This window comes from Microplitis demolitor, chromosome 8 (assembly GCF_026212275.2).
Source record: "Microplitis demolitor isolate Queensland-Clemson2020A chromosome 8, iyMicDemo2.1a, whole genome shotgun sequence".
NCBI lineage: Eukaryota > Metazoa > Arthropoda > Insecta > Hymenoptera > Braconidae > Microplitis > Microplitis demolitor.
In genome coordinates, this window is record NC_068552.1 from 18887652 (window position 1) to 18914859 (window position 27208).

Genomic DNA, 27208 nt, shown 5'->3' on the forward strand with positions numbered 1-27208 from the left:
GTTACTCATACAATTATAAATGTTCGTATGTACATACATCTTGTTCTGGGTGCAGCGAATTAATTAGAAAGATCTTGAGTAGTCAGCTGGTCAAAATATTGGTACCGCGCTAGTATTTAAAACATCAAAGGCAAAAGAAATGATACTGAATTAAGCCGAAGTTTAAGAATTTGTAGATTTTTTAAAAAATGACAAATTATAAAAAAAAAATACTTCAATTACTTGCACTTATAGTTGTTCTAATTATCTGCTTGTGCATTTTTTCTCAGTTAACTTCAGAATCATAAATATAATTTATATACAAGAATTGTATAATATTTATAGAATTTCTTAGACGGCGATCCTGATCAAAATTTAGGTGTCCGATAGATGTTTGAAGGCCTCAGGGGTATCAGGCTTCTGGAAGAACGCTAGCACATAAAAGTAACGGAAAAAAATTTATACTTTAAATACCAAGCCCTTGGTCTAGATTTTTTATGGGATTTTTCTAAAATTCAAAGAAGTCTTCTGGAATAACGTGATTTTCTATGGAATTTCTTAGATGACGTCTTCTGGAAGAATGCTAGCACATAAAAGTTGTTGGACAAATAAGGTTCAAACGCACACATAGCCGGATGTTAATTTCTACATAATAATCTAACTGAAATAAAAATAAACCGAGATATCAGATCATTTAGACACAAATGAAATATTCTATCAGTTTATTCATTATTATTAATTAATAAATATGTACAGTAGTTTTTATATCAAAGATAAAACACCCTGAATATCAATCTAATTATTTTAAAATGATTTAGATAATAAATTCATTATTTGTCTGCTATTGTTGTTTTGACATCGTTTCTCGGTACATACATCTTGCCTTCCTTTGGTACTATCACCTGGAATACTCTATAGTATTCTATAATATTTGCTACAACAATTATCAAAGATGTAATTAATCAACAATAACTAATTATTTAATTAATGAAGAAGTTGATGATCCTGAAGTTAGTAGACAACTAAACATTTTTATTTTTTCTTAACAAATCAATTAAAAAAAAAAAAAGATATGCACATGTAGAAAATTAAAGAAGCTATAGTTGTAATTTTTAAAACCATTTATTTATTTATTTTTCTAAAAAAATCTAATTATTAGACATCCGCTAACTTCAGTACCATGACAAGTTGGTTAATTCTTACCAACATCAGCAGGATCTAAATTATATTTCAATGAAATTTCTTGAACAGAATTTTTTTTCGGATCTAATTCATAGTCACCCATAAATTTCATTACTGTTCTCAATTGACATCTGCCTGCTGGCACTGTTTCAGGCTCCCAGAATCCATAATCGAATTCAGTCACCCACCGTTTGTTTTTCGGTAATTTTTCTGTGTCAGTAACTTCCGGCTAAAAATAATAAATTATTCCACAACATCGACATTAAACATAATAATAATTTAATAATTACTTGCGCTTGTGACGAAACAAACACTTGCTTCAATCTGTCATATAATTCTTCATCTTTCTTGTAATGATTTTTCAAAAAGTCTGGATTAACTGTAAAACACATCAACAATTAATCAATCAATTAATTAATTAATAAAGGAAAAATAATCTAGTACCTTCCTGTGCTATTTTCAATTGTTGGGCAGTTGATGGATAAGTTGGAGCAGGTAATGGTTTATCTTTTCCCAAAACTCTTCCAGCACGATTCTCAATATTAAATGTCCGGATTGGTTTTGATAATCTTGACATAATTATACCCATTATTTTATTCATTACACTAAAATTTATATTTTTTGTCAATTAAAATAAATACTTCTAGCATTAACAATCTAAGTCATCAACAATTTAATTCATAAATTAAAAATTCACCAGCTGTCATAATAATACAAACAAAAAAAACGGAAAAAATTATTTTCATAACCAGTGAAAAATTAGTAAAAACATTAGAACATTACCAATTATCATATAATATGTATCCACATGGTTAAAACTTATATTATTACCCAGAAGAGGTCATGAGTTATTATTCGTCTTCGTGAGTTTCCGTGTTTCATCGTACATAAACAATTCACAGCTTATATTCACATACTTTTTAAATTTTAGAATAAATTAATGAAAGGTATGTAAAATAAAAATTTTAAAATGTGTATCTAGATTAATAAAAGTTTAGTGCGCGCATTTTTTAAATTCTATTATTTTAATGTAGCAGACATGAGACAGTTTATAAATTTTGAATAAATAAAATAATTAGAATAAATAAATTCAAATTCAAAATTTAAAAAGTTGCCAATTGTCAGCCGAATTCACTCTCATTGACACTCATATATTCTCAATTGAATTTGCTACGTTGATAAACATGAAGGACAGCGCAGGCTGACAGTGTGTTCACCCGGAGCAAGACCTAAACTTCCTATTTTGGCAATGTCTTTTAAAAAAGACAAAATAATTTTTTTTTATATAAATAAGACGTACAGATGTTGGTCTTAGGATTCATATAAAAATTGTCTTCTTTTTTCGTCCTAAAAAAAAGTCATTTTAATTAAAACATCTTTTAGATGATAACTTATTTAACAATTATTTGTAATTTACTTTTTGTCGTCTGTGTCAAGTCTTTTAAGTAGATATTTTTACGGTGACATAAATACGGTGACGGTAAATAAAATATCTTATTTTTTTATCAACATATTGGTGTCTTATCAATAGGACAAAAAATAGCCTTAAAACTGCTATCTTATAAGTTACAATCCCAAGTGCGCTACTTGGATGAGAGGAGAGATCTAGAAGAAGCTCTGAAAAACCTCTGTAAGACATCAGAAATCTAGTATTCTCCGGAAAAAGAGTTATAACTCTGATATATGAAGAGCCATGAGAAATCTTGAGATAGAAATCAAAGACATAATCAACCTGACACATAGCAACAGATAACGATGATTAAAATAAACATGTAATTCAAATAGGTGAAAAAATCGCGCCTTTATAATTGTAAAACAGTATCATTGGCTGTACGGTAGCGCTCCCTTAGGCCAGCTGGAGAGACATCAGAAAGAAAAAAAGAAAAAATATTTGCTACGTTGACAATTTATAAATCGACGTGTACTTAACCTATTGTTTAAACAACTCATTAATTATTATGGTCGAAATGGCTTCTAAAAAGGATCAGAAAGACAATGAACCGGTAAGTAAATTAATAGTTACCATAAATTTTAATCATCAATGTCAGCAATAATTTAAATTACTACTCCTTTCACTGATTGCAAATAAATAATTAAGAAAAACAATAATTTTCTAGATAAAAATAAACAAATGGGACGGAGCAGCTGTGAAAAACGCGCTGGATGATGCTGTAAAAGAAGTTCTTACTAAAAAATACAATTACATTGAAAACTTTACGCTGCTTGACATTCGTCTAGCTATTTGCGGTGTAGCTGTTGGTGTTGCTGGTGTAGCATTATTCTGGGACTGGTTTCATCCCTTCCCGGCATCGAGACATGTCCTGGTGATGGGTGTCTCTGCTTACTTTGTTTTAATGACAATTCTTCATATCTACACAACTTATAAAGAGAAAGGAATATTTGTTGTTGCTGTTCAAAGGTATTTTTATCAATTACACATTTTTTTTTATGATACTGAAGTTACCTGACGTCTAATTTTTGGATTCTTTTAGAAATGATAAATTATAAGAAACAAAAAAATTCACTTATGGCTTTTTTTATTTTCTGCATACGGCAAAAGCTCTACCCAATCAGGGAACTGATACTCGATCACTCTGTGTATTTTTATATATATATTTAGTAAATATATATATACAAAGACATGAGTGATTGGGTACTAGTTCCCTGGTCGGTTGCTGGGTCTCACTCTACGCAATTATTATTTTTTTGTAATCGATTTGTTGAAAAAAACCAAAAAATTATTAATTGTCTTCTTATGTCAGGATCATATTTTTTCTACTTATTTATCATCATATTGATAAAATATATTTTTGCAGGGATCCAGCAGGATTTGACCCAGACTACGTGTGGGAAGCGAGTTCGTATATGAAAAAGTACGACGACAAGTACAACCTGTCGTTCTCAGTAAAGAATGAGGCTACTGGAGTGATAAATGAGGCGTCAGTTACTAAGTCGGTTGCTAACTTCATTGACGTTAATGGGGTAGTGTGTCTGGATCTCGTCGAAAACTTCATCGCTAACTTGCACGACAGTCTTTTGGCCCAACGAAAGGACAAATAGTCACCTGGAAAAGATAATTAATTAATTTATTTTAATTATTTATACGCATTTAATTATTAAAAGAAAGTTTTTATTATACATAATTCAATAATAATCATAATTTGTATAAAGATTTATTTTTTTTGTTTTTGTTTACATTTATATTTGAAACCTACTACTATTTAAAAGTACTTATACTTATAATAAAAATATCTAGAGGACATGATACAAATCTTTAAGTTTTTGTTAGAAGTTTGTTATTAATGTAATAAATAATAATATATTTATCCGTGAGTCGTGTCGTCTTCCACGAAATCAGCAGCTTCTTCTCTTGTTACACATTCAACGTGCGATACTTTGTTACGAAATTTAACTCCGTAAAATTTGTTCGCGTGTTGGAGTAACTCAGGTCTGTAAAATATTATTTAAATTAATAATTTTTCTCGAATTCCCTAAAGAAATGAATAATTTACCTGAAAGTAGTTGTAATAAATTGTGCATCGGAACTCAATTCATGAATCATGTCAGCAACAGCTTTTCTGTGCTGAGCATCAAGAGCTTGATCTATTTCATCAAAGAGATAAAAGGGCGCGGGATCGCACTTCTGGATGGCGAAGATCAGCGCCAAGGCTACCAGAGACTTCTGTCCCCCGGACAATTGATTCATCTCACGCATTTCAGCTTTCAAACCTGTGAAAGAAACTCTGATACCGACTCCGATAAACCTGTCGGAGTCAGCGGCTGCGGATGCGACGTCTTCGGTTCCCTCTTCGCCGTCCGCGGTCCTCATTACAAGCTGGGCATGACCAGAAGGCACTAATTTTTTGAATACTTCACTAAAATACTTGCTCACTTGTTTGAAAGTAAACTGAATGGCTTCGCATTTACGCTGCTCGAGGACGTTCATCAGTTCTTTTATTTTTTCGTCACCTCGGTCCAGCTCCTCTTTGCGCTTGACCAGCTTCTCTTTCTGATCACTGAAGGACATGAACTGGTCCAGAGCTTTTTTGTTGACGTGGCTGTACTTTTTCAACTGGTTGTTGGCTTTCTCCATTTCTTTGAACAGCTGCTTCGTCGACATGTTCTGCAGCTTCTCATAGGCGTCATGACTCGGCAGTGCGCCCAATTCTGCTATTTTTTGCGTGCAATCAGCTATTTTTTGTTCGAACATATTTTTCTTTATCGTCAGTTTTTCCAGGTCCTTAGAATCCGACTCAATTTTTTCCTGAATTTCTTTTTCTTTAGCTTTCCACTCTTCTACTCTCGCAGCCTCGGCTTTCTGCTTCTTGGACGCAACTGCGACCTTGTCATTTTGTATCTTGAAGTCGCTATTAACTTTAACCAGCCGTTTTTCGATCTCTGCGAGCTGAGCTTTCGAAGACTCTAGCTGTCGCTGACGGTCCTCGACGGATATTTCTTGCAGCGCTTGAACCAATTCGTCTTTACGACGATGTAAATTATTTGTCAATAAATTCTCTAGCTTATTTTTCTCCGCTTCCAGCCTCATACGTTTGGCAAAAGTTTCTTTGTTTTCCTTCGTCAGATTTCTAATTTCGTCGTTCAAAGTGTCAACTTGATGCTGATCAGCAACAGACAACTGGGCCATAAGATCTTGATGCAACTCACTCTCGAGTCCTTCCTTGGTGGCGCGCATCGCCTCTAAATTAGAAGTACATTGGTTCAAACTTCGTTCCTTCGGAGTCCTGTATCTCTCGATAGCGCTTAATTCTTCTTTCATCAAACGAATCTCGGCCTTCATCTTATCATAAATGTCTTTAGCTTTGCTATTTTTAGTTTCCGTTCGCTGCATTTCCGTAACATACGTACTGATATTAGTGTCCGCCTTACGGATGTCTTCTCTCAGCGTCGCCAATTCTTCTTCCATTTTATTTATTTGCGCCATCAACTCTGACCTCATTTTCTGTATCTCCAACCGCGACCTCAGGGTATTGAAGTACCCGCCAGTGAGGGAACCCTTCGAAGACACTTGATCGCCCTCAAGAGTCACGCAATCAAGTCCAGACTCTCGTGCTAAGTTGGTAGCAACCTCCAAATTACGACAGATGAGTGTCTTGCCAAAAATATATCTCATCGCAAGATCATACTTTGGGTCATAACGTAGTTTAGATATCATAGCAATGGCGTCGCTTGTCTGGGGGTAATTCTGCGTCTTAACATGAAGACGGTTAAGCGGCATGAAAGTGACTTCTCCAGGCAAACGCTGGTTGTTCATTTCCTTGAGAATTTTTGTACCGAACTTGTCAGTCTTCACGATGTGATGGAACAGACGGTTACCAGCAGTCACTTCGACAGCCATGTAAACTTCTTTGTCGCAATCAAAATTCTCGATCACTGGACCATAGTAACTGGAAACTTCGTCTGCCATGTCAGGACGCTGGCGAAAAGTTTCCAGTACTTTGCGGACACTGTCTCGTCCATTTAAAATCGGCTTACCAGCCATTGATCTCAAGCTCTGGTCAGCTTTAGCCAAATCTTCTTTCAAGCCGGACAAATTCAGCTGAAGAACACTTTCCTTGCGATACATTTCCTTGCGCATAGCTTGGCACTGGTCTTTTAATTTAGTCAGCTCGTAAAATTGTTTATTGTGATCATCGATCGACACCCTCTGCTTCTCCATTTCTTTCGTATACTCTTCGATTTTTTTCTCCAAGTCTTTCTGCTTCTCTGCGTCTTTTTTCAAGTCATCGCTAATTTTTCTCTGGTGCTCTTCCTTGTCTTTGATCTGCTTGGTCAGCTGTTTCAGTTCGTTCTGGATCCACTTGTCACGATCATCCTTGTTGGTAAACTGGCTACCACGTCCTTGCTTCGCGTACAATTCTTTCCTTTTCTGCTCCTTCAGCGCTAACATACGCGTGTACTCTTCCTCCCGTCGCTTCATTTCCTCATACTCGGGCTTTATTTTCTCCAGATCCTGTTCCCTTAAAGCAATAGTGGCCTTCAGCTTCTCCAGCTCTTGCTGCGCGCGCTTTTTGCTGTCATTGTCACCTTTTACCTCCTCTAGAAGATCATTTATCGTTAGCGTTAACTTTGTTTTTTCTTTTAGTAACTGCTGCTGCTCAGCACTCAGAGTATCCCGTTCCTCTTTAGCAGACTGTACTTCTTTCTTCGCCTCCTTGAGTTGTTTCATCGACGTGCGTACTTTTTCCTGGGCATTTTTAAGCTCAGAAACTAGTCTAGCTTGCTCAGCACCACTATTAGCACGCGAGGCCTCCAAATCCTCAAGCTTACGTTTGTTTTCTTTCAGCTCGCGTTCATGGATCGTATATTCCAAGCACCTGCGCTGCTTATCCCACCGCTGGTACTCCTTCAACTCTTCTTTTTCTTCCTTCAGTGTCTGCAATCTTTCTTCAATGGTCCTCAAAAAATCCTCAATCTTTTCCAACTTGCCCTCAGTCTCTTTCAAAATAGATTTTGACTCCTCCCGCCTGTCATCATAAACCCGCGTACCCGCAACTTCTCTCAGCAGCTTCAATCTCTGGGAATCCGGTGCCGTGGCCATCTGATTTATCTTACCCTGCTTAACAATATAATAAGGGTTAGATCTCGAGAAACCCGCGGACTCCAACAAGTTCATTACGTCACTCCTTGTGACATTTTTCTTATTTAAAAAATATTGGTCTTTCTTCGAGCCAATTACTCTTCTCAAATAAACTTCCTCTTTGTCAATTGGTAACCTGCCATCAGTATTGTCAAATATTATTTCAACGTGAGCTGAAATAACTCTCGGACCAGTTCCTTCGTGGAGTAAACCCTGTCGTTGGTCTGGTCGTAAGTGGGAAAACTCATCACTCAAAACAAATTGGATCGCGTAGAAAAAATTACTTTTCCCTGATCCATTTCTTCCAACTAAAAATTTATTTATTGTGTTTTATTCAAATCTATATATTATAATAATAATAAATATAATAACATATGACTTACCAACTACATTGTGACGAGGATCAAATGGTTCAACGACCGTTTGCTCACGATATGATTTAAACCCTTGAATAATCACCTGTAAACATAACCAATAATAAGCAAAAATATAAAACCCGTTTAGAAACAAATTATCTGATAGTTATTACGCAATTAAATCAAGTAATTAATAACAATAGAGTACTTAGTAATGAGAATTATTATACTGGTAAAAAATAAATTAATAATTATAGAGAGCGTCATTTGTTGATCAACAGTTAAGTTTGTTGGTAAATAATTAAAAAAAAAAATAAACATACTTGTTTAATATACATGATGATTAAGGTCTAGCGTAACATTATTTTAAAATTAACTTATAAAATATTATTTGCTATTAATTATTTATAAAATAATATATTTATTTTTTTAATAACAAATGTGTTGTCAGATATTAGCAGACATATTGAATATTGAGTAGCGCGACCGGCGCCAAAGCTAGAAGTTGATGTCAAACTCCCTAGATTACGCGGGAGAAAAAATTAACGGAATGCCAACATTTTAGATAAAATAACTAGATTTTTGTGTGAATAAAAAATGTGGTGCGGGACAAGAGATTTATTGTAATTTTTTTATTTTATTTTACAGTAAAAAAATTAATTAATTGGTTGATTTATTGGTATGGAGATTAATGATGAATACTGAGCGCGTCACTTTGAACTTCGTGACTTAATTGAGTTTGTAAGTTGGACAGTTTATTTTTCAGAGCTGCTATTCCCATCATGACAATATTTTCTGGTTTCAAGGCTCCGCTGCTTTCAACGTTGAAATAATATTTATTTGGCTTCGCCTCCCAGTTAAATGGAGCTTCATCTGTAATTTATTATTAATTATTCTCACCAGATCTGTACCTGAAAGTTTGAATTTCTGCCTCTGTTGGTAGGAAGAATGGTGCTAATTTTGATCATTTGTTTAAAAGAAAAGAATGACTTTCTTCCGTTTAAACAGAGCAGAAATTAAAAATTTCAGCGCAGGTATAGAAATTGGGCGGAAATCTTGTTTCGACTGGCTGCAGAGACACTGAAACTTGAAGTTTCGATGCTGGTGTCATGAAAAAAAAATTGATAACTTACATTGATCTTCTTCTAGCTCAGAGTACTCAGACTTAGGCCACTCATCAGGTTTTGGAAATAAAGTATGACGCATTGCATTGTCTGGATCATATTCAAAGCTAACACCAGCTGTTGGGTTCCATTTAGCATGTTCTTTACCAAATCCTTTTTTAGCGTAAGCTCTTAATTTTAATTCCTGACCTTTTCGTAACTTTACTATCAGAATTTCTTGGAGGAAAATTTATAAATTAAAATAAATTTATCAGTAAGTTATTTTTTATTTATTAAATTAACTACCGTCTGTTTCTCCATATTCACTGGCATCGTCTTCGCGGTGTCGGGAAGTGACTGGCATGACTCTCGGGTCGCTAGACTTTAAATCAGCTGTCGATACATGCCGAGTAGAGTCCTCAGAGCACTTAACATCCAGAGTGAATTCAACGCTACACTCTGGACAGAAATCTTGGCATGAGCAATCACGAGTGTACTGAATTTTATCAACTACCTCGTCGCTGATCAAAGGAATCATGCCGATACGGTGAGCAAGGAATTCGTCACTCAAAACAGTGGAGTTGGCTTCTAATTGGATCCAATCTATTGCCAGAGTCGGCGTTTCTGCGATGAACACTCGTCTCATGCTATTTGCGACACTGAAGTTTAAATTTAAATAATTAAATGTTTATTACGATAATTAAAAAACTTTTTGTGGATAAAATAATTTTAAATCCTAACCTGAGTTCAGTATCCTCAACTTGAAACTTAACATTTTCTTCAGTTAAGTCTGAAATGTGTACTGAAGGTTGATTAGCATACGGCATGTTGTCTTAATTATTATTTTATATATTTTTTACTATAAATATGTTATTTAAATTAACTTTATTTTGTTACTGACAATTGTCTACTTGTTTTGACTCCAATTTCGTGACGAAATTCAATAATAATAATTTAAGTTCCTTGATTGTGGCGCCGCTCTATTTCAATTTTAAATCGCATCAATATTTCGCGGTATTATTTAAAATTATATTCAGTACAACCATCCAAGGTAGCGCACTTGGCTTTGTGACATTTATAAGACAGAAATTCCGAGGCTGTTTTTTGACTCGTTGATAAGGCACCAAAATGTTGACAAAAATAGAAATTATCATCGAAAAAATATCTGATTAAAAGACTTGACACAAGTAATGGTAAAAGGTAAATTAAAAAATCTACTGTATATTTATGATAACTAATGAATTATATTTATTTTAAATGATCTAATTATGTGTTTTATAAATAAATTACTTTTATTTAATTATACAGTTAGTAATTATTTAATAAATACAAATTTCATTCTAGCAATAGGAACGAACACAACTCAATTATTTTTTATTAGATTATTAAAAGAATAGTTGCAATTAAATCTCAATAGAATTACACTATTAATAATTAATATTAAAAAAATGTAACTAATTAAGATTAATTGAGGTAATTAAAAATAAAATATTAGTGATATAAAAGTTGATAAAAGTAATAATTAATAGTGCGTATGGTAGCTGGTAGGCGAAGAGTAATTAGTGGAAGACAACAATGATCAGTGCGTTGCTTCACATAAATTAAAATTCTTCTCTACATAATAACAAATGCACACACTCCTTAGACACACAACGTTTTATGGCACAATAAACTACAAATTATGTAATTACTGGCAGATATACAAGAAAATGATCAAGTTGTATATCAATGATAAAAGACACCCATCGAAAAATATTATAAATGCTTTCAGACATTTACGTTTCTGATTAATTTTACGCCTAAATAGTTTATGTTTAAACCAATTAACAATAAAGTTTCAGAGCTCGTCAGCGAAACGTTCAATGTCATGGAGATAATCGCCGTAGTCAGTCACTTCACTGCCAACAAATACGTCATAGTGCTCGACTACTTCATCAAAAGACAGTCTGTTGTCGTGGTCATCGTCTGATGCTGCGAACAAATGATCAACTTCATCGGTTGCCAATTCTCTGAAAATTATAATGTTTGGTAATTAATAATTATATCCTGTGACCGATCTAACGAGCTTTGGAAATTTTTATTTTATAATTTAAACTCGACAATTTTTACTTTTTAAATTTGAACTTTGGCAAATTTAAACTTTAATAAATTTATGCTTTTATTTATTTTTTGATTGCCAAGATAATATTAGTTTAGTGTCGAGTTAAATATAAATATTACTATTCATTTATACTAGCGGTAATTGGTTTAAAATAGTAATAATAATCGTAATATATGTTATAATAATAAAAATAATGATACATACGTTTGCTTACTCATAACAACAAATTAATGAGTTAATTTTAATAATTATGAGTGTTGTAATTTTTTTTCCAAAATAATAAAAGTAAATTAAACAAAGAGATTTCTTAATAATGAACTTATGAACGATTCTAATTTAATTAATTAGAAAATGATAGTATGCAGTGGCAAGATTTTTGATAAAAGAAAGATCAAATTTCCAAGTTCAAAAACTAACAGTTGACATTCCCAAAGTTTATTAGGTATGTCACCTATCCAATGACCGACATGATGAGTTTTGGAAATTGGACTTTGACAATTTAAACTCGACAATTCGTATTGTTTAAATTTTAATTTTGGTAAATCTTTAGATATACAGCCCCCTGTTCATAAAATTAATTATTAATTATTATTACTTACTCATTACTGGGTACCAGCCATGTCAATATTTCATTGGAGTCCAATTTACCATCCCTATTTTTATCATGCTCGTGATCAAACTTCTCTTTCTCCACCAGCAGCCACTCTTTATTCTCATTCTTAGCTTTAACTCCAATGAACTCTTGAAAACTGATAAATCCGTCTTTGTCGGTGTCCTTTTCATCCAGAGCCTGCTCCAGCAGGAATGGGAACATTCTTGGAGTCTCTTCAGGATGCGTATAGGCTTTAAATTCTTCAGCGCTCAAAAACCCATCTTTGTTTTCATCAGCCATGTCAAAGGTTGCTTTGTCATCGCTCACTAGCTTCTCATCAATGGCCAAATCTTCTGGATCAGACCCGTAAGTGTCATGAAGAATTTCTTCCCAGCTTATTCTACCATCTTCATTTGAATCTGCATCTTCTAGTCTATCTTTAGATTCCTCTTCAGTCAACAAACTAATTAATGACAGAAATTTAACTAAATTATAAACAACTGAGTTGATAAATCTTAGACAAAATAATTAAATTAATTAATTACCTAAATGATCTTAAAATCCAAGCTTTCAGTTCATGCCTTTCAATAAACTCATCTCCATTCAAATCCATTTTTTTAAGTAAAATTCTCAGACGTCTTTGTGATTCGGCTGCTGGTAATTTATCAAACTCTTCAGCTTCCTTGACACTACCTAGCAGTTAAATTAATTCGTCATTAGTTTAAATATTAATTGTATAAACTTATTAAAATTACCTAGAATAGCTTCATGATCAAACTCATTGTGATGCTCGCCATCAACATAATGCTCGCTGTCTCTAGGACTGAATGCTCCATCCTCCAGCCTCTCGTTGCTTTTGTGTTGATGACTTCTGATGTGTGCTGAAGCAGCCTCGCATCTCGATAATAATTGAATGATACATACAATTGTGAGTAATGTAAATATCCTCAGCACCATTTTCATTTTTTACTCTTATTTATAATTTTAATTTGTAATTTATTTTATTTATTCAGCTGTCAGTTGTCAGTTGGGTGTGCTAACCTCCAAATGTCTCCGACTAGTTGACAATTCATGGAATGGACCCACGATCGTAAGAGGGTGCTGGTAGTTTTTGTCAACCCTCTGTATGACGCGCGCAATTTCTGTAAGTTATTTTTTTTTTTTTTTATTTTATTATGAAGTTTATAAAAAAAATGATCCTGATATTGACAGGCAATCAACAATTTTCAGATTTTTTTTCAAATCAGTTATAAAAAAAAAAAAGCAAAAATATGCACATGTAGAAAATTTAAAAAACTATGAGTGCAATTTGTTCAAATATTTTACTTTTTGAATTTATTGCTGTGAAAAAAAATCAAAAAATTATTAAACGTCGGCTAATTTCAGTATCATAAACAAAAATTCAAATAAACGGATATTAAATTTGAATTTTCAAATAAATTTTAGTTACATATCGATTAATTGAGACAAAAATTATAAATTTTCCATAATTATAAAAAAAATCATGAGTATCAGAACTAACACATTAAAAAATTTAATTATTCAATTAAAAAAAAAAATTTCCTCAGTGTGATGACGAATCGTAACCGCTGTTTAAAATATTAAAATATTTGAAATTTCAAACAGTAATTTATCAAGTTTATTTTTGCCGCGCATATTTTAAAATAATGTGTAATTTATTTAAATAAACTAAAATATTCTCTGACGTGTGGTATTTTTAGTCATGATAACGTTAGTTAGTGATAATAATTACAAATTTTTATAATTTTTTAGCGCGAAATCAATTTCTGTGAAGGAAGTGGCGGAAATAATTTCCACGTATTATTAAATATGAACAATATGAACAAACCTGGAGCTGGTAGCCAGTGTGGCATTAAAAAAACCGCACTAATGGTAGTGATTAATAATAATAACAATAATGAAAAATTATAATTAATGGATAATTAAAAATAAAAGAGCCAAGTTGGAGCAGACTTGTAATGAAGAAGATTGCGTGATCGAGAACGAGGAATAGAAAATGCCCATGAGGTTTATCGGGTTGCGGGAGTCACTGGCTTAGAGTTATTCCCTAGTACTTACATGCTTCTGTGTCTGGTTCTGATAGTTGCGAGTACTTTTAAGCGTAAACTTTAACGAGTCGTTTATCCTTAGAGAGCATGTATGCCCACGAATTCTCAAGGCAACGAGATGCAAGAATAGACTTAATGCTTCATGTCTAAGAGTATTTGAGATAAATTTGGACTCATTCTAACTTGGGTCATCGTCTTGGTATTTTTTGTACCAAATTCAAATCATATTTAATATTATTTGCCTTCAAAAATTCAAAACATTAACGTACATGTGCATTTAATTACAATTATATATTGTACTTATAATTAATTAATTTTTTTATAATTAATAAGAAAGGAGAGAAATTTTTTTAATTAATATCAGTTTTTTAAATAATGAGCATGTTAATTATTAATTATAATTTCATGGATTAAAAAATATTTTTTAGATGAAATGAAATTTTTTTTTGTAACTGTTTTTATTTCGGTATATAATAAATTTGCTGTCGCTTTGAAAGTTGAATTGATAAATCGATTAATAAAATTTGAATTATTGTGAAATCTGAATTTCCGGTGAGTTATGTGAGTTGGAAAACTGAAAAACGCTGCCGAGTTCTGAGTGTCGCTACGTATTTATATTTTTTTATTATTTTTTAAACTCATGAAAACTTTGAATATTTTTTAATTTTTTTATCAATACTAAAATAATTGATTGGTAAAAAATTATAGACAAACTAGAAAAAATTTCACAGACCAGAGTGCCACTGCTGTATATATATATTTTTTTTCTCCAATATATTGATGACAAATTGAATGTACTGTAACTAATAAAAATTTATCGTTCGTTTTTTTAATTAAATCTGTTAATTTGATAACTCAGTAATTAATCTTTTGAATTATAGTAGTTGTCTTGTCATACAAAAGTAAATTTATGTACAGCGATAATTAAAAAAAATGTATGTAATCTAATCTCATGAGATTCAATTGTAAAAAATTTTCAAGATTGATTAATTTTGATTGCAGAAAAATATAATTATACTTTTATCAGCGTAAATTGCAACAATACTAAATAATTTATAAAGATCTCTCTTATAAATCCACTAAACAAATATATATGTTACAATATTATATTTTATTATTTTAAACTTTCAACGGCAATTGCTCGATTTATCTCGAGCACATATCGCGAGGAGATTTTTAAACGAGCCAACGCCGTGGAAAGAAAGGAAGCTTCTGAATCAGCGTACGGTGTAAAATCAGCGGTGCGTGAATTGAGGGGTTTCGTTCCTCCATATATGTGTAAATACATATGTACACATATAAATATAAATATACACATATAGATATATAAACGACACAGGATGTTCCTGTCTTCCGTGTTTGTCGCACTCTTCAAGCGAGAAGCAACCTCCTCCAGCGAGATAATACCTCATCAAAAATCACGACCAAACAATGAGTGAGATTTTGTGTCAGCTACAATAATTTTTAAACAAACATTTTTTATTACAACTCATTGGCTTCTTGTGTTTCTACATTCCGTAAAAACAATAACATTTATACAAACAATATTTTTTCATGTAGTTCAAAAATTTTTGTATTATAATTTCATATCTTACTTGAAAAATAATTTTCTTGACTGAAGAAAGTCGAATTTACTTACACTATTTCCAAAAAAAAAATATCAGTATATCTTGAAGTCCATGTTTTTTCAATTATAAAAATGATTTTTAATAAAATCTTTGAATTTTCCTACCGAAAATATTTTAGATTGAAAATTTTCAATAGTATAATTTCTCGTCGGGAAAAAATAAAATTTTTTTAAATAGTACATTACACACCATGGGAGGAAAGTAGGAATTTCAAGCCGGGCGTGAGTAACAAACACGGAATTGAGACATCGTACCTTCTTCTGTGGTGTGTACACAATTTTCCACCAAATTTATACCTGTAAGTTTAAATTTCTGCCTCTGTGGGAAAAATGGCACATGAGCTAATTTTTATAATGTTTTTTCCCATAGGACGACTTTCTTCCCTCTAAATAGAGCAGGAATTCAAACTTTCGGTGCAGGTATGGTCAAAAATTTATTTTTTCTCAGTGTAAATAATATCCTCATTAAATTATATTCTTAACTCTCAATAAATCCACTTTTAATTTCCCATAAAACTCACATGCCACGTACGAAAATAATTAGAGGCAGCGAATTTTTTTTTTTAATTAATTAGTGAGTACAGATACATGCGACCAGCATCATCATCATCATCATCATCATCATCATCATCATCATCATCCAGCTTTATATATCCATATATATGCTCTTATTATACAAAAAAAAATCATATGTACACATAATGAAAGCAATCTAAAATTTATGGTTCAACTAATTTAATTATTTGAACGTTAAATAAAAAGTGTGAAGCCGAGCGATACAAGTTATCTTTTTTAACCGTGACACTGGCCTCCGCGTAGTACACTTAAATTCATACCCACTATTATCATCCATTCTAGGGTAATATGTGTAATGTGTATTATACATTGTGATGAAAAAATTTTTTTTACCTAGAGAAAGACTCGATGTGCCAGAGAGAGTGAGAAATAAATGAGTTTGGCAGGTAAAGTTACAATGCTAAATAAAAATGAATTCCAAGAAAGAGGTATTCACAACAATGAGTACGTCTCGGTAGCTCAGTTATTAGTCATAGTGCAATGCGCCAGCGGCACTCTGCAAGACTGCTCTTGCCCTTCTTATTATAATTTTATTTTTTATCACGTTTACTTATTAACGAGCCTTGGCAAAGGGGATGCTAGAGATTAAACAACTATGCTAATTATTAATTATTTATTTTCAGCTCCAATAATTATAAATATTGAAGGTATTTAATATATTGATGGTGGCATGTGATGATGATTGAAGTAAACTGGGGTAAGTACACCCTAATTTATATTTAAAATAATAACTATAACAATAATAATAATAATTATAATTTATTTTTTCGAAGCGGCAGAGCGAAGCGTTAAGCGGCCAGCCGTGTCTCCGGGCGAGTATGCCTACGTGTCTTTTCCGATGTAATACCAGCTAGTGTGCTGGCATTTTCACTTTATGGCGGGCAACTTGGAGTTGTGTGCATATGTCTTTAATTTACCCCTCAATGGAAAGAAGACTCGTGCCCTCGTAAGGACTCTTATGCACAAGCACCTGCAATACTCAGCTCTATCATTCGACGCGTTTTCCTCGGCACCTGCGAGCTGGTGAGCTCGTTCAGCACCTGTTACTTTACTCGCCACTAACGTCTGTCTTGCGTATCGGCGCGTTACTTTAATCAAGGTAACACCTAGACTCAGAGACAAGTGTTTTACTTTAACAATTATTGTCATTTTATTTTATTTACTGTCCATTAAATTGTCTCTCATTCTCACGAATTTTTGTTTAGGATTACTAGTAAGAGAGACTTTTGTTGAAAAAAATTCAAGTTTAAGTTAAGTAACGAGTCCGGGGTTTCGAGTCGTCCGGATTTTTAGAGATGGACATGCGATATGCCTGAAATTATTTCTCGAACTCGTTTCTTTTTTTTTTTTTTTTTTTCATGTCGAAGGTTAATTGTATTTTTTTTACTCTGTATTTTAGGAACTTTGTAAAAATATCCGGTGAAAAAATCCACTAAATTATCAGTGGCCATGTCAATCATCGCCCTGTGACGAAACAGAATTTCCAGAGCTAAAAATATATTTTAAAAGCGTCGATTAAGTTTAGCGACTTTGAAAACTAAGAAAAATAATTTTTTAATTATCGAGCTGGAGATCAGTAATAACATTAAATACATTTATATATGTCTTGCATTCATATAGAAGTAGAAGTTAAAAAAAGTCTTGAGATCTTATAAGACTGACCCGATGACCTGGGAGTGAATATACGCGTGGATCCACGTCCGCGCGTCCTGGTGCGCCAAATGGATGATAACGGAAACCAGTTGCACGGTAAAAAAACGTCATTACAACTACGTGGGGACTGAGACGCTCATTCTAAATAATAATAAATAAAACGTAAGCGCAAGCGAGAGTCAAATAAATACACGGTTATTTTTTCAGTGCATTATCGATAAACCAGCCCGCGGATTGTCGTCGAACCAAGTTAAGTCTCTACACTTACTCTGCACAAAGAGAAACTAGAGTGTCTATTTCAAAGCTTTTGATGTCTAGCGTAATATTAAATTGGCTTTTCTCCAATATTTCTTAATAGACCTAGAGCACCGGCTTACACCTAAATATCTAAATCATCAAGCCGACTAATTTATCTGGATATATATTAATATATATGTAGGATCATATTATATTTATATTAACAAAAATGTTGATGATGGCGTTGATAAATAAAATGTTTTACTTGTGTAATTCAAGGAGGAGTTTTATGAGGACATTGAGTCGGGAGTCGTGACTGCGAATTATTGGGGAGTCATGGCAACAGAAGCCATCTGGTATACATCAAAGTAAGAAGAGGAAGAAAAGCTTCTTGGTCTTGGTCTTGGTCTTGAGAACTCAACCCAAGCTACCTAAGGTATCTGCTGCATAACTACACAGCTATCTCTTCTCTCTACAAACGTAAAGACGTTACGGTGCTGAGCCTAGATGCCCGGTTAATGCACCTGCATACTCTGTGGGCTGTGAACACACCGGTCACTCGCACCAAGGGCTCGATCCGCTGACTTGAACATTTAATTGTGATTCGGAAAAGGTTTCTATTCAGCTGAGAAAAATGAAAATTGGTCGCGAGGGACTGCGGCGACGTGGGACCAGTAGCGAGTTGGAGAATAAGCCGGAAAGTTGAGTGACTTGTAGAAATAAAATTTAAGAAAGGAGACCACCGGCGTTCGACTAATTTCTTTTATGTTGTATTTTTTTTTTCTAGTTATTGTTAATAATTTTGAAAATTTAACGGAAGTAATGCTGCAGTCATCATCTTGGCTATTAGAGTGTATAGACTGATTCTTGGTGTTGCCGGTAGGCTGAGTTGAGCGCTCCACTAACTCCTTCGGCAAGTCCACTGACCTCTAGAATAGAAGTAGAATCAACGACGTGCAACATCACATTTCTTTCGATGGTATTATGTGTCATCAAAAGTTTAACAATTGCGGGCTGTCTTTCGTAACAATATACGGGAACGCGTTGTTTATTTGTCGCGGTGGGTGTACTTTAGCGAGTTTCTGGAACACTGTTCAAGCTAAACGGGCAGCTCAGTTTTTAGTCTTAGAAAAGACCGCGTTTATTCCGTTCGTTCTTTCATTCGTTGATATGGCCCACAGGCTCACACAAAGCGGGAGGTGAATGAACGCCGAGTTGTACAGCGTAGCGAAACTGGAAAAATGCTAGTTTGTACAAGTAATATTGTGGTATACACGTAATGGATGGGAACCGGCAATGACGATCGTACTTTACAACTATACAACTGATGTCTTTTTTATTATTTATTTTATTTTTACTCTTTACTATTATTACTTTGTTGTTTATTATTTTTTCTTGCTCCTCTACTCGCCTGGCTTTCCGACTTTTTAAACACCCATTTTTTGTTATGAAATGCATCAGGGTATTGTACAACACACGGCAGCCGGTCCCGAGCCTTAAAAATAACGCCATAAAACGGTACACACAAAATTGATTACGAAATCACGGTAGCATCAAATCTTCCAGCATGGCTAATTGATTTTGAGTATTCCATGACGCGATTAGAAAAGTTTCCACCGAGTCACCGAGTCATCAACGTCGCCGACTGCCAGCAGTTAACTATTTTGTCTTAGACTCTCTATATTCACCATAAAAAATTTAATACTACTCCAAATCGCCTTTTTCCGCATCTCTTCTCTTTATTGTCTCGTCTCTCCATCTGCTCTGTTCTGTTTTTTATTTATTTATTAATTTTTTTTTTTTTTCTAATACTTTTTTGTTTACGCGGTTTTGTTTTGTCGATCGTCGCGGTTGATTTACGATCTGAAAAAAACAATAACATTTTTTATTTTTTTCATCAAATAGAAAGGCTGAGATTACCGGAAAGAGACCTTTCACGAACTCGATAATGATGTCCTCCGGGTTTTAGAGGTTCAAGGATATTATAACATCATCTTACAAGATGATCTGCTTGGTTATTTTTCAGTAGTTGTAGTTGTAGACATAGTAATAGTAATAATAGTATTAGTAATAGTTGTAGTGACTCGGGCTTTGATCGACAATCACATATTTTCTTTCTCTGAAAAACAACTTTTCTTTCTGCCGTGTATTCCCACCAGCACCTCCACCGATTCCACGTGAAAAGTCACGCTCCGTTGGCCATTATACAGACACAAATACCCACATCTCAACAAGATACCTGGCTCTGTACACACATACAGCCACACAATCTTATAATGCAACGGGTGTTCACGTCATCTTCTCCCCCCCCCCTCCTTCTTTCTCTCTCTTTCTTCTCCCCCCCCCCTCCTTCTTTCTCTCTCTTTTTTCTCCCTCTCTACAAACTACAAGCTCATAAACTTATACATCCACACATTAGTATTCTTGAGTAAAATAAAAATGTAATAAACGATTAATCTTAGTCCTCTGTCATCGTTTAAAAATAAGTATAAAAAGGACTATAGTAAAGAGAATATTTCAATGTCTTTTGATATATTTCGGCAGTAATTTAATTTTCTATCTAGCCATACAGCCGCCGAGATTAAGAGTGCCAGAGCAGAGTATAAAGCAGTAATATAGCTTGTAGAAAACGTTTATCTCGAAAAGTTAACTGTATTTCTTGTTACAAAGAGAACCATGCTCACGAATCACCATGTGGCCGGCTAGAACATAGTATACGCCAGCAAGTTGGCATTTGCCATGCCGTTGCTCTATTCGATGGTTATTCGCTGAGGTGACTCACAACATAGCACACAAACTCAACATCTCTAACGTAGGTCTCTGTCTCTCCCCTCCCTTCTCCTTCCTCGATCCTCAATCCTGAATCCTGAATCCTGAATCCTGAATCCTGAATCCTCAATAGCACAGCTTCGGAGTAGGTCCCTATCCCTATCCCCTGTCCTCTATGACTCTACAACTCTATACCTACATCACCATCCCTTCCTCACGAGGATAGAAATCCGTCTGTCTCAATCACTCCTAGGTTACCGGCTGGTGGCTCTGTCTCTGTCTCGCTGAAATCCATGGATGGGCGGTTGGCTTAGACCAGCATGGCACTACTACTACTACAACCAAGCGTTGGTTGGGTCTTGCTCTCTACTCCTCAACTCGCCAGCTAAGCTAACCGCGGCATAGTATCTCTCGCCATACTACGCCACGGCCCGGTGGGTACCTCTTCCTCCCCTTCTGCTTCAGCCGGCCGGCACGCAGGTTGCGAGCGTAGTTTACCTGGCATTACCTGCCAGCCCACGGCTTTAGTTCGCTCACGTCACTCCGAGCAACCGGTTGTTCGACTCTTGATACTCTGACGTTGTCGAGTCCCTCGTTTGAGAAAAGGCTGCCTGCTGTACATAATCCTTGTACTCCATCAGTCGTAGTCTTTCTCTCTCGTGGATAAGGAGTCTAAGTGAGTTGCTCGAGTCGTTCAACTACATTTCATTATATATTTAATATTTATACTACAATATATAAATAAATGTATCATATATCTTATCTTTATATTTTTTTAATTTTAACTGTGAGATTACGCGCTACTTGAGAGTTTTGTTTATTATTACTTGAATAATTCGCGTGGGCAGCACGTTTCGGTCTCTCCGCGGCCTCATTGGGTCATCGTACTCGTGACGTAACCAGGCCCGATTAAATCCGACGCAGAGTTCCGGAGGAACGAGAGGGCTACGAGGAGCTAACAAGATAAGCGGGAATAGAGGGAAAGGATTGGACGGGACACTAAAATACGTAGCAGTACTCGGATGATGGAGAGTGCTTGGAAGGCGACACACGAACCCAGCAAACACAGTGAGAGATCTTTGCAAGCAAGGTACGTGCTGGAGTTTCGAGATCACTGGATGAGAAACACCTCAGTTAGTATATTTTATTTATTTTTTTTTTATTTATTTCTCTTAACAACTGAGATATTCGTCAAGGGCCTTTCATAATGCCTCTGAAACTCTCAAAGGCATTCCTCAAGGTGCCGAAGGAACATCTATTATATTTATATATATATATCTCTGGTTTCTTTTTTTGTCTCTGTCCCTCTGGTGAACAGCTCACTGGTAACTCAGTGGAGGCCTTATTGTAGTCCTTGCATCACCAAGTTAAATCACCGCTCTCTCCTTCAACTCCTTCATTACACTGTGTTACACCAGGTTGGGTTATAAATTATTCGATGGTATTATATGTAATATTATAACACTTGCGTTCAAGAGCATCGCAATGTATCGGAGTACCGTGAAAACGGAAGCGGAATAACGTATTCCCACAACCGTGTCCACGGTTCAAGGGCGCACTGTGATGTAAAAAGTGCTCAGGAAGGAGATAAAGAATAATAAGAAGGAGAAAGAAGAAGAAGAAGAAGTAGAATAAGAAGAAGAATAAAACGGAGCTGAAGAGGTGGATGATGAAAACGGAAAGAATAAGAAAAGAAGGAAGAGAAGTCGCGAGGTCGTCAAAAACCTGTTTTAGCAGTTAAAAACTACGTCTTTTTTTCAATTACTCTTTCTCTATTGCAATGTTGGTACTTAAAAGTCTTTATACGTTTATTTAGACTCCTTGGAAAAATATCTTAAAAGTGCGTACATTAATTCTCCAAGCAAGAAACAGATTTAAGCAATTGATTCGGTCGAACGACCCAACTTTTATAGAGCTCTGATCGATTGCTGGGAATGTTCAAGTCACGGAACGGGCTTCAGCCCAAAGGACAAGTGAGAAATGTTATCCAGGACCATTTCCGCCATCAGCCGGCCACACAAATCTACTCAATCACTGTGAGAACTTTTTAAATTTTTAATGTACTCCTTTCTTCGCTTCTTCTTCTCCTTATTTCTTGTTTTTTTTTTTTTTTTTTTTTTTTTTTTTCTTAATTATTTATTTCAAGGTAACGTGTAATTCGTCGTCATCAAATCCGAGTGTGTACGATGTATAATTATTAGCCTTAGACACTGTCAATGGCACTGGAAGAATTCACGGGGTATTTTAACAACGAACCCGTGGAGCTCCCGTGTCATACACAGCGTCTGGCCATTCGACAATAACCACACTTGTAATCAGTGACTGGTCACGATTTCCGTGACATTAATTGCACATAAAAATGCTGCAGCGTTATCGATAACTTTTCATTTCACTACAGCAACTACCGACTACTAGTTACTAGCAACTAGCTGCTAGCTACAGCTACTAAAAACTAACTACCAACTGCTCAAAGCCTTCGTGAGACTTAACACTCTGGCTCCAGGTATGAAATAAAAGGTAATGTAATCAAAGGTGTATATTATTTTTTTACACGTTCAATTCTATTGCAGCGAATTATTCATTAAGTTATAGCGGCTTAGTTTGAGCTGCTACTGCTGCTAACCGGCATCACACAAAGCCGATGGAAAATTTTCGGGCTCCGTACCCGAGGACTGTAATGCATTCAAATGCCTCACATTTTCTACAACAAGGAGGCACGGAATCAACACAAGTTCAAGAGGTTACACCGTCACGAATGGCTTGCTATTGTACTTGTGTGAGTCTCCGTACAACTCTTGTATACCTGTATATATATTTATATATATATATATATAATAGAGAGAAAGGAACTTTGGCGTTTCATGAATCATGACGCATTTATTTGCGCCAAATCAAACTCAGCTCAGCTCGAGCGTCTTCCAACTCAACATCACATCACATCAAAGTTCAACGTTCTTATACTCTACCATACTACTATACTAAACCCACCGTTCTTGTTTAGTTCTTATTCTCGCGCATAGTTAACCATCTAACTTGTATATATATATATATATATATATGTATATGTTATTCTGATTCTGATTCTGAATAAGAAGCCACCGGTAATTTTTAACTCGCACACGCGATTACGTGAGAAAGAGGGCTACAAAGCAACGCCGGGAACAAATCATACTTTATGATAAATTATATTAATATTATCATTATTATTAAAGTTTTTTATTTCACATTGTAGAGATTATTACGCGCTGAAATATTTATATGAAAAAGAATGAAATCAATTTTTTGAGATGTTTTGTTTGAAATAATAAATTGAAAGTAAACTTTTATGTGCGCACAAGGCATTTTGCGTCGAGGCAAATTGATGTTGCGAAATGACAGTCTTTTGATGAATTCGTCGTGGTTTTATATAGCATCTGTCGGCTTACCAGGAGGACAAACTGCAGGTGTAAGACTGCCGCTGTCTTGTAATCTTGTTCCTCATTTAATATATCACCGTTGTTCAACAAGCGTTATAAATAATAATAATAATAATTATTATTATTATTATGACGATGATGAACAAAAAGAACAGATCGATTGAAAAGACAATCAGTTAATTCACAGAAGTATTTTAAAATAATTATTATTAATATCTATCATACACGTAGAAGTGTATTACCTGTTGCCATGCACCTGTTGCTGGTATTTTCGTCCAAGCAGATATTAATGCATAATTATATAAGTAAATAAATAAATAACTTAGCAAGTAAAAATAAACTCTTGCATAATCCACGAGATCCTGAGTTTTAAAAAAATAATTTTTATCAAAATGCAAACGTTTTTTTTTTTTTTTTTTTAATCATTTTAATATTTTATTTTTAACGCAGTTTTAAATATTCAGTGAAGTAATTGCTGTTACGAGATAGTTGAGAAAAAAAATATGCTGGCAGTAAAGTATGTTAGTAAAAATTAGTCGGTATAAATTAAATATACTTGTAATAGTACTTTGGTAGTGAGTTATTTTGTTGTTAAAGAAAATCATGAGGCAGCGAAATATATTATGGATTGATGTGTTTCAGTAAGAGGGAGATAGAAATAGTACAAGAGCTGGTGCCGTGAACTTGACGGTCTTATTGTTCGCGGGCAGCGATGCATAAAGCCGGGCTTCCGGTTTCGGAGCCGCGCTCCCATGCTCCTGATGTGAATCGTCATACCGACTTGGTAGTCACCTGCGACTTTAAAATTCCCCCGTTTGCCGTCATTACTTAATTATTTTATTTTTATTATTATTCATTTATTTATTACTTTATTTAAGTCAATGTCAGGATAATTAATCACTTGACGCTTTGGATGCCGCAGTGATTGAAATAAATTTACGGTTTTTTAACGGGTATAGAGCAAAAAGACAGATTTCTCTTTAGCTCAAAAAGTTTTGATTTCACCGCCTGGAGGAAGAACAAAAAAAAACGTAAGTAAAACAAGAGAGAGGGCGATAGACTGGTCGTGGTCACGTATTGCAACAATCGGAAATCAAAGAGAAAGACAAGAGAGCAGGGCGGAAGTGGCTGTATAGGGGCCCTTGGGGGCCCTTTTGCCGATACGCACGAACGCGGCGCCCCCATAGATATAAATATACATACATACATACATACACATATACATATATTTATATATTAATATATAGGTATGAGCGATGTTGTAGACACTTGTAACTTGAATATATTTGCCGTGTGGCAGATGGCTTAAAAAACGCGATCGGCGGAAACGCTCGGCCAGTTGGAACGGCAACCCGTGGGATAGGACTTGACTCGGTTGCTGTACTGGTGGTATGGCGAGCGGTGGATGAAACCAACGCCTGGGACGGAATCACGACGACGACCACGACGCCTGGGAACTGGAATTTCTTAACTTCTTCCGACAATACTTGTGTTGCTTTGTACATACATATATTTATATATTGTATATGCATTTACATCTACATCTGCACATCCAGACACCGTGTAAGAATGTGTTGTAAGAAAGACCTCAAGACTTTAAGAAGGGCTACAGCTCCGTTACAAGGTAGTTATGCGCTCCTTGCTTTATGCTATTTTATTTTTTACGGCTGACTAAAAACAAAAGTTATTACTTTTTTTTTATTCTTGCCTTCTACTCTATTCTATTCTTTATCTAAATCACAAACATAACAGCTCTTATCATTACTAACGACTAAGTGTTTTATTTATAGATTTTATTGTTGCGCGGTGTGGACTTGGGACCCGCATACTGTTGTGCGGGTGTTAACCGGGCTCGGTTCTGTTCAGAGAACCCGAAAGAATGGAATAGAGTTAAGGTCTACCCGGAAACCAGCGAGTCTAAAGGAAATACAAGCTTAAATTGTTCATGTACCTGCGAACATAGTCCACAAGAGTAATTACTTTGCTGAGTTAGTGCCAGTACTTGCCATTAAATAAATACCGTCAATGTCCACACATGCTGGAGTTGTCTAATGCCTGGTAATTGTTTTATATAAATAAGTATGCATTGTATATTTGAATAAATTATCGGAAAAATAATCCACCGTTTTAATGTTAAATGTTTTTTAGAACTGCTCGAGTTGTCTCTGCCCCTTTGGAAGCTAACAAAACAAAGAGAAAATATCGGCATGGACTTGAATGAAGGTTATTGTGCAACACAATCGCAATAGACTTCCCAGAACGGTGGACAATTAAAATTATTATAACTGAGCAAAGACCGTGAGCGAATAAAATGCGAACGTTGTGATATATATGTATATATATACCTTTGGTCTGTCGCTGTATCGTGTCGTTACTGCATTATTGCCTGACGTCCGCGTACAACAAGAGAAGGCCATCGGTTATAGAGTTAGCTTATAAAACTCGCAATCACTCGCGGCTTGACCTCGCGCGAGATAGCCAGATATAATAATTGATTACTAATGTAATATCTAATGTATGTAATATATAACGGCGACAAGTCGATTGATAATATTTTTTCATGCATATTAAATATAATAATATTTATCAAGTCTGCAATATTTCCCGTGATCCTGTCGTCAACCACCGGCAGTCGCCGTTACCTATTGCCTGTTGCACGACTAAATATTATTTACTAGTCATTACTTGTTATTATTGTCTGCATGCTCTCTGTTTAAGCCTTTTAAATTAATACTTTATTGTCTTGCGGGGAGTCTGTTGGTCTGAGTCGCGTTTTTTAAAAAATCAAAGACTAAGAACGCGAGTTGTGGGCGGTTAAGATGTGACAGTACTTGCAGTCCACACACCGCAAAACGTACGTTGTTATTTAACTGCTCTCCCTCTTTTGCACACTCATCAAATTATTTTATAATTTTATTTCATTTTTCCTCGGCCTCTATTCGCAAACTCA

General features: G+C 34.8%; 5 protein-coding genes and 1 long non-coding RNA gene across 9 annotated transcripts in view; 2 read left to right on the plus strand and 4 right to left on the minus strand.

Moving 5' to 3' along the window:
- Positions 1–686: 686 nt before the first annotated feature.
- Positions 687–2015, minus strand: LOC103572404 (protein NDUFAF4 homolog). 3 transcript variants are annotated; one of them, XM_008551008.2, is made up of 5 exons: positions 1945–2015; positions 1606–1766; positions 1452–1540; positions 1183–1390; positions 687–913 (listed from the first exon to the last, which is right to left on the minus strand). In XM_008551008.2, exons 2-5 carry the CDS (start codon positions 1760–1762, stop codon positions 810–812), a joined length of 558 nt encoding a protein of 185 aa, XP_008549230.1. In that variant the 5' UTR covers positions 1763–1766; positions 1945–2015; the 3' UTR covers positions 687–809. The 3 variants fall into 3 exon arrangements, with proteins under 3 accessions (XP_008549230.1, XP_008549231.1, XP_008549229.1); XM_008551009.2 differs by having other exon boundaries at positions 1859–1949; XM_008551007.2 differs by lacking the exon at positions 1945–2015 and having other exon boundaries at positions 1606–1938.
- Positions 2016–3041: 1026 nt separating this feature from the next.
- Positions 3042–4337, plus strand: LOC103572406 (signal peptidase complex subunit 2). The gene is made up of 3 exons (XM_008551011.2): positions 3042–3164; positions 3279–3580; positions 3978–4337. The coding sequence occupies exons 1-3, from the start codon at positions 3120–3122 to the stop codon at positions 4219–4221; spliced, it is 591 nt and encodes a 196-aa protein (XP_008549233.1). The 5' UTR covers positions 3042–3119; the 3' UTR covers positions 4222–4337.
- Positions 4319–8600, minus strand: LOC103572405 (structural maintenance of chromosomes protein 3). Its single transcript, XM_008551010.2, has 4 exons — positions 8439–8600; positions 8143–8218; positions 4674–8067; positions 4319–4611 (listed from the first exon to the last, which is right to left on the minus strand). Exons 1-4 carry the CDS (start codon positions 8451–8453, stop codon positions 4485–4487), a joined length of 3612 nt encoding a protein of 1203 aa, XP_008549232.1. The 5' UTR covers positions 8454–8600; the 3' UTR covers positions 4319–4484.
- Positions 8601–8727: 127 nt separating this feature from the next.
- LOC103572408 (DNA-directed RNA polymerase II subunit RPB3) lies at positions 8728–10170 on the minus strand. The gene is made up of 4 exons (XM_008551012.1): positions 9960–10170; positions 9525–9877; positions 9249–9455; positions 8728–8988 (listed from the first exon to the last, which is right to left on the minus strand). The coding sequence occupies exons 1-4, from the start codon at positions 10043–10045 to the stop codon at positions 8804–8806; spliced, it is 831 nt and encodes a 276-aa protein (XP_008549234.1). The 5' UTR covers positions 10046–10170; the 3' UTR covers positions 8728–8803.
- A 356-nt stretch (positions 10171–10526) lies between these two features.
- The window catches only part of LOC103572411 (reticulocalbin-2), a 31987-nt gene continuing 15305 nt past the window's right edge, over positions 10527–27208 (minus strand). Inside the window, exons 1-5 of one of the 2 annotated variants that reach the window (XM_014443088.2) lie at positions 13761–13971; positions 12667–13053; positions 12457–12604; positions 11919–12374; positions 10527–11227 (exon numbers count right to left, since the gene is read on the minus strand). In XM_014443088.2, coding sequence (XP_014298574.1) covers positions 11056–11227; positions 11919–12374; positions 12457–12604; positions 12667–12874 — 984 coding nt within the window. In that variant the 5' untranslated portion in view covers positions 12875–13053; positions 13761–13971 and the 3' untranslated portion in view covers positions 10527–11055. Of the gene's footprint in view, positions 11228–11918; positions 12375–12456; positions 12605–12666; positions 13054–13760; positions 13972–27208 lie in introns of those variants that run through there. The other variant, XM_014443087.2, reaches the window with a different exon arrangement.
- LOC103572410 (uncharacterized) lies at positions 23268–26811 on the plus strand. Its single transcript, XR_549091.1, has 5 exons — positions 23268–23345; positions 23413–23618; positions 25559–25882; positions 26049–26316; positions 26407–26811. It is a non-coding gene; the product is annotated as an uncharacterized LOC103572410 (long non-coding RNA).

Coding starts and splice junctions, on each gene's coding strand:
- LOC103572404 (XM_008551008.2), bottom strand. CDS start 1,762: ATGAATAAAATAATGGGTATAATTATGTCAAGATTATCAAAACCAATC. Junction 1,391..1,451: donor TTGTTTCGTCACAAGCGCAA/GTAATTATTAAA, acceptor TATTATTTTTAG/CCGGAAGTTACTGACACAGA. Junction 914..1,182: donor TTTAGATCCTGCTGATGTTG/GTAAGAATTAAC, acceptor TAATTGTTGTAG/CAAATATTATAGAATACTAT.
- LOC103572406 (XM_008551011.2), top strand. CDS start 3,120: ATGGTCGAAATGGCTTCTAAAAAGGATCAGAAAGACAATGAACCG. Junction 3,165..3,278: donor ATCAGAAAGACAATGAACCG/GTAAGTAAATTA, acceptor ATAATTTTCTAG/ATAAAAATAAACAAATGGGA. Junction 3,581..3,977: donor TTTGTTGTTGCTGTTCAAAG/GTATTTTTATCA, acceptor ATATTTTTGCAG/GGATCCAGCAGGATTTGACC.
- LOC103572405 (XM_008551010.2), bottom strand. Junction 8,068..8,142: donor TCCTCGTCACAATGTAGTTG/GTAAGTCATATG, acceptor ATAAATTTTTAG/TTGGAAGAAATGGATCAGGG. Junction 4,612..4,673: donor TTTATTACAACTACTTTCAG/GTAAATTATTCA, acceptor AATATTTTACAG/ACCTGAGTTACTCCAACACG.
- LOC103572408 (XM_008551012.1), bottom strand. CDS start 10,045: ATGCCGTATGCTAATCAACCTTCAGTACACATTTCAGACTTAACTGAA. Junction 9,878..9,959: donor GTTGAGGATACTGAACTCAG/GTTAGGATTTAA, acceptor TTTAAACTTCAG/TGTCGCAAATAGCATGAGAC. Junction 8,989..9,248: donor TGAGCTAGAAGAAGATCAAT/GTAAGTTATCAA, acceptor AATAAATTACAG/ATGAAGCTCCATTTAACTGG.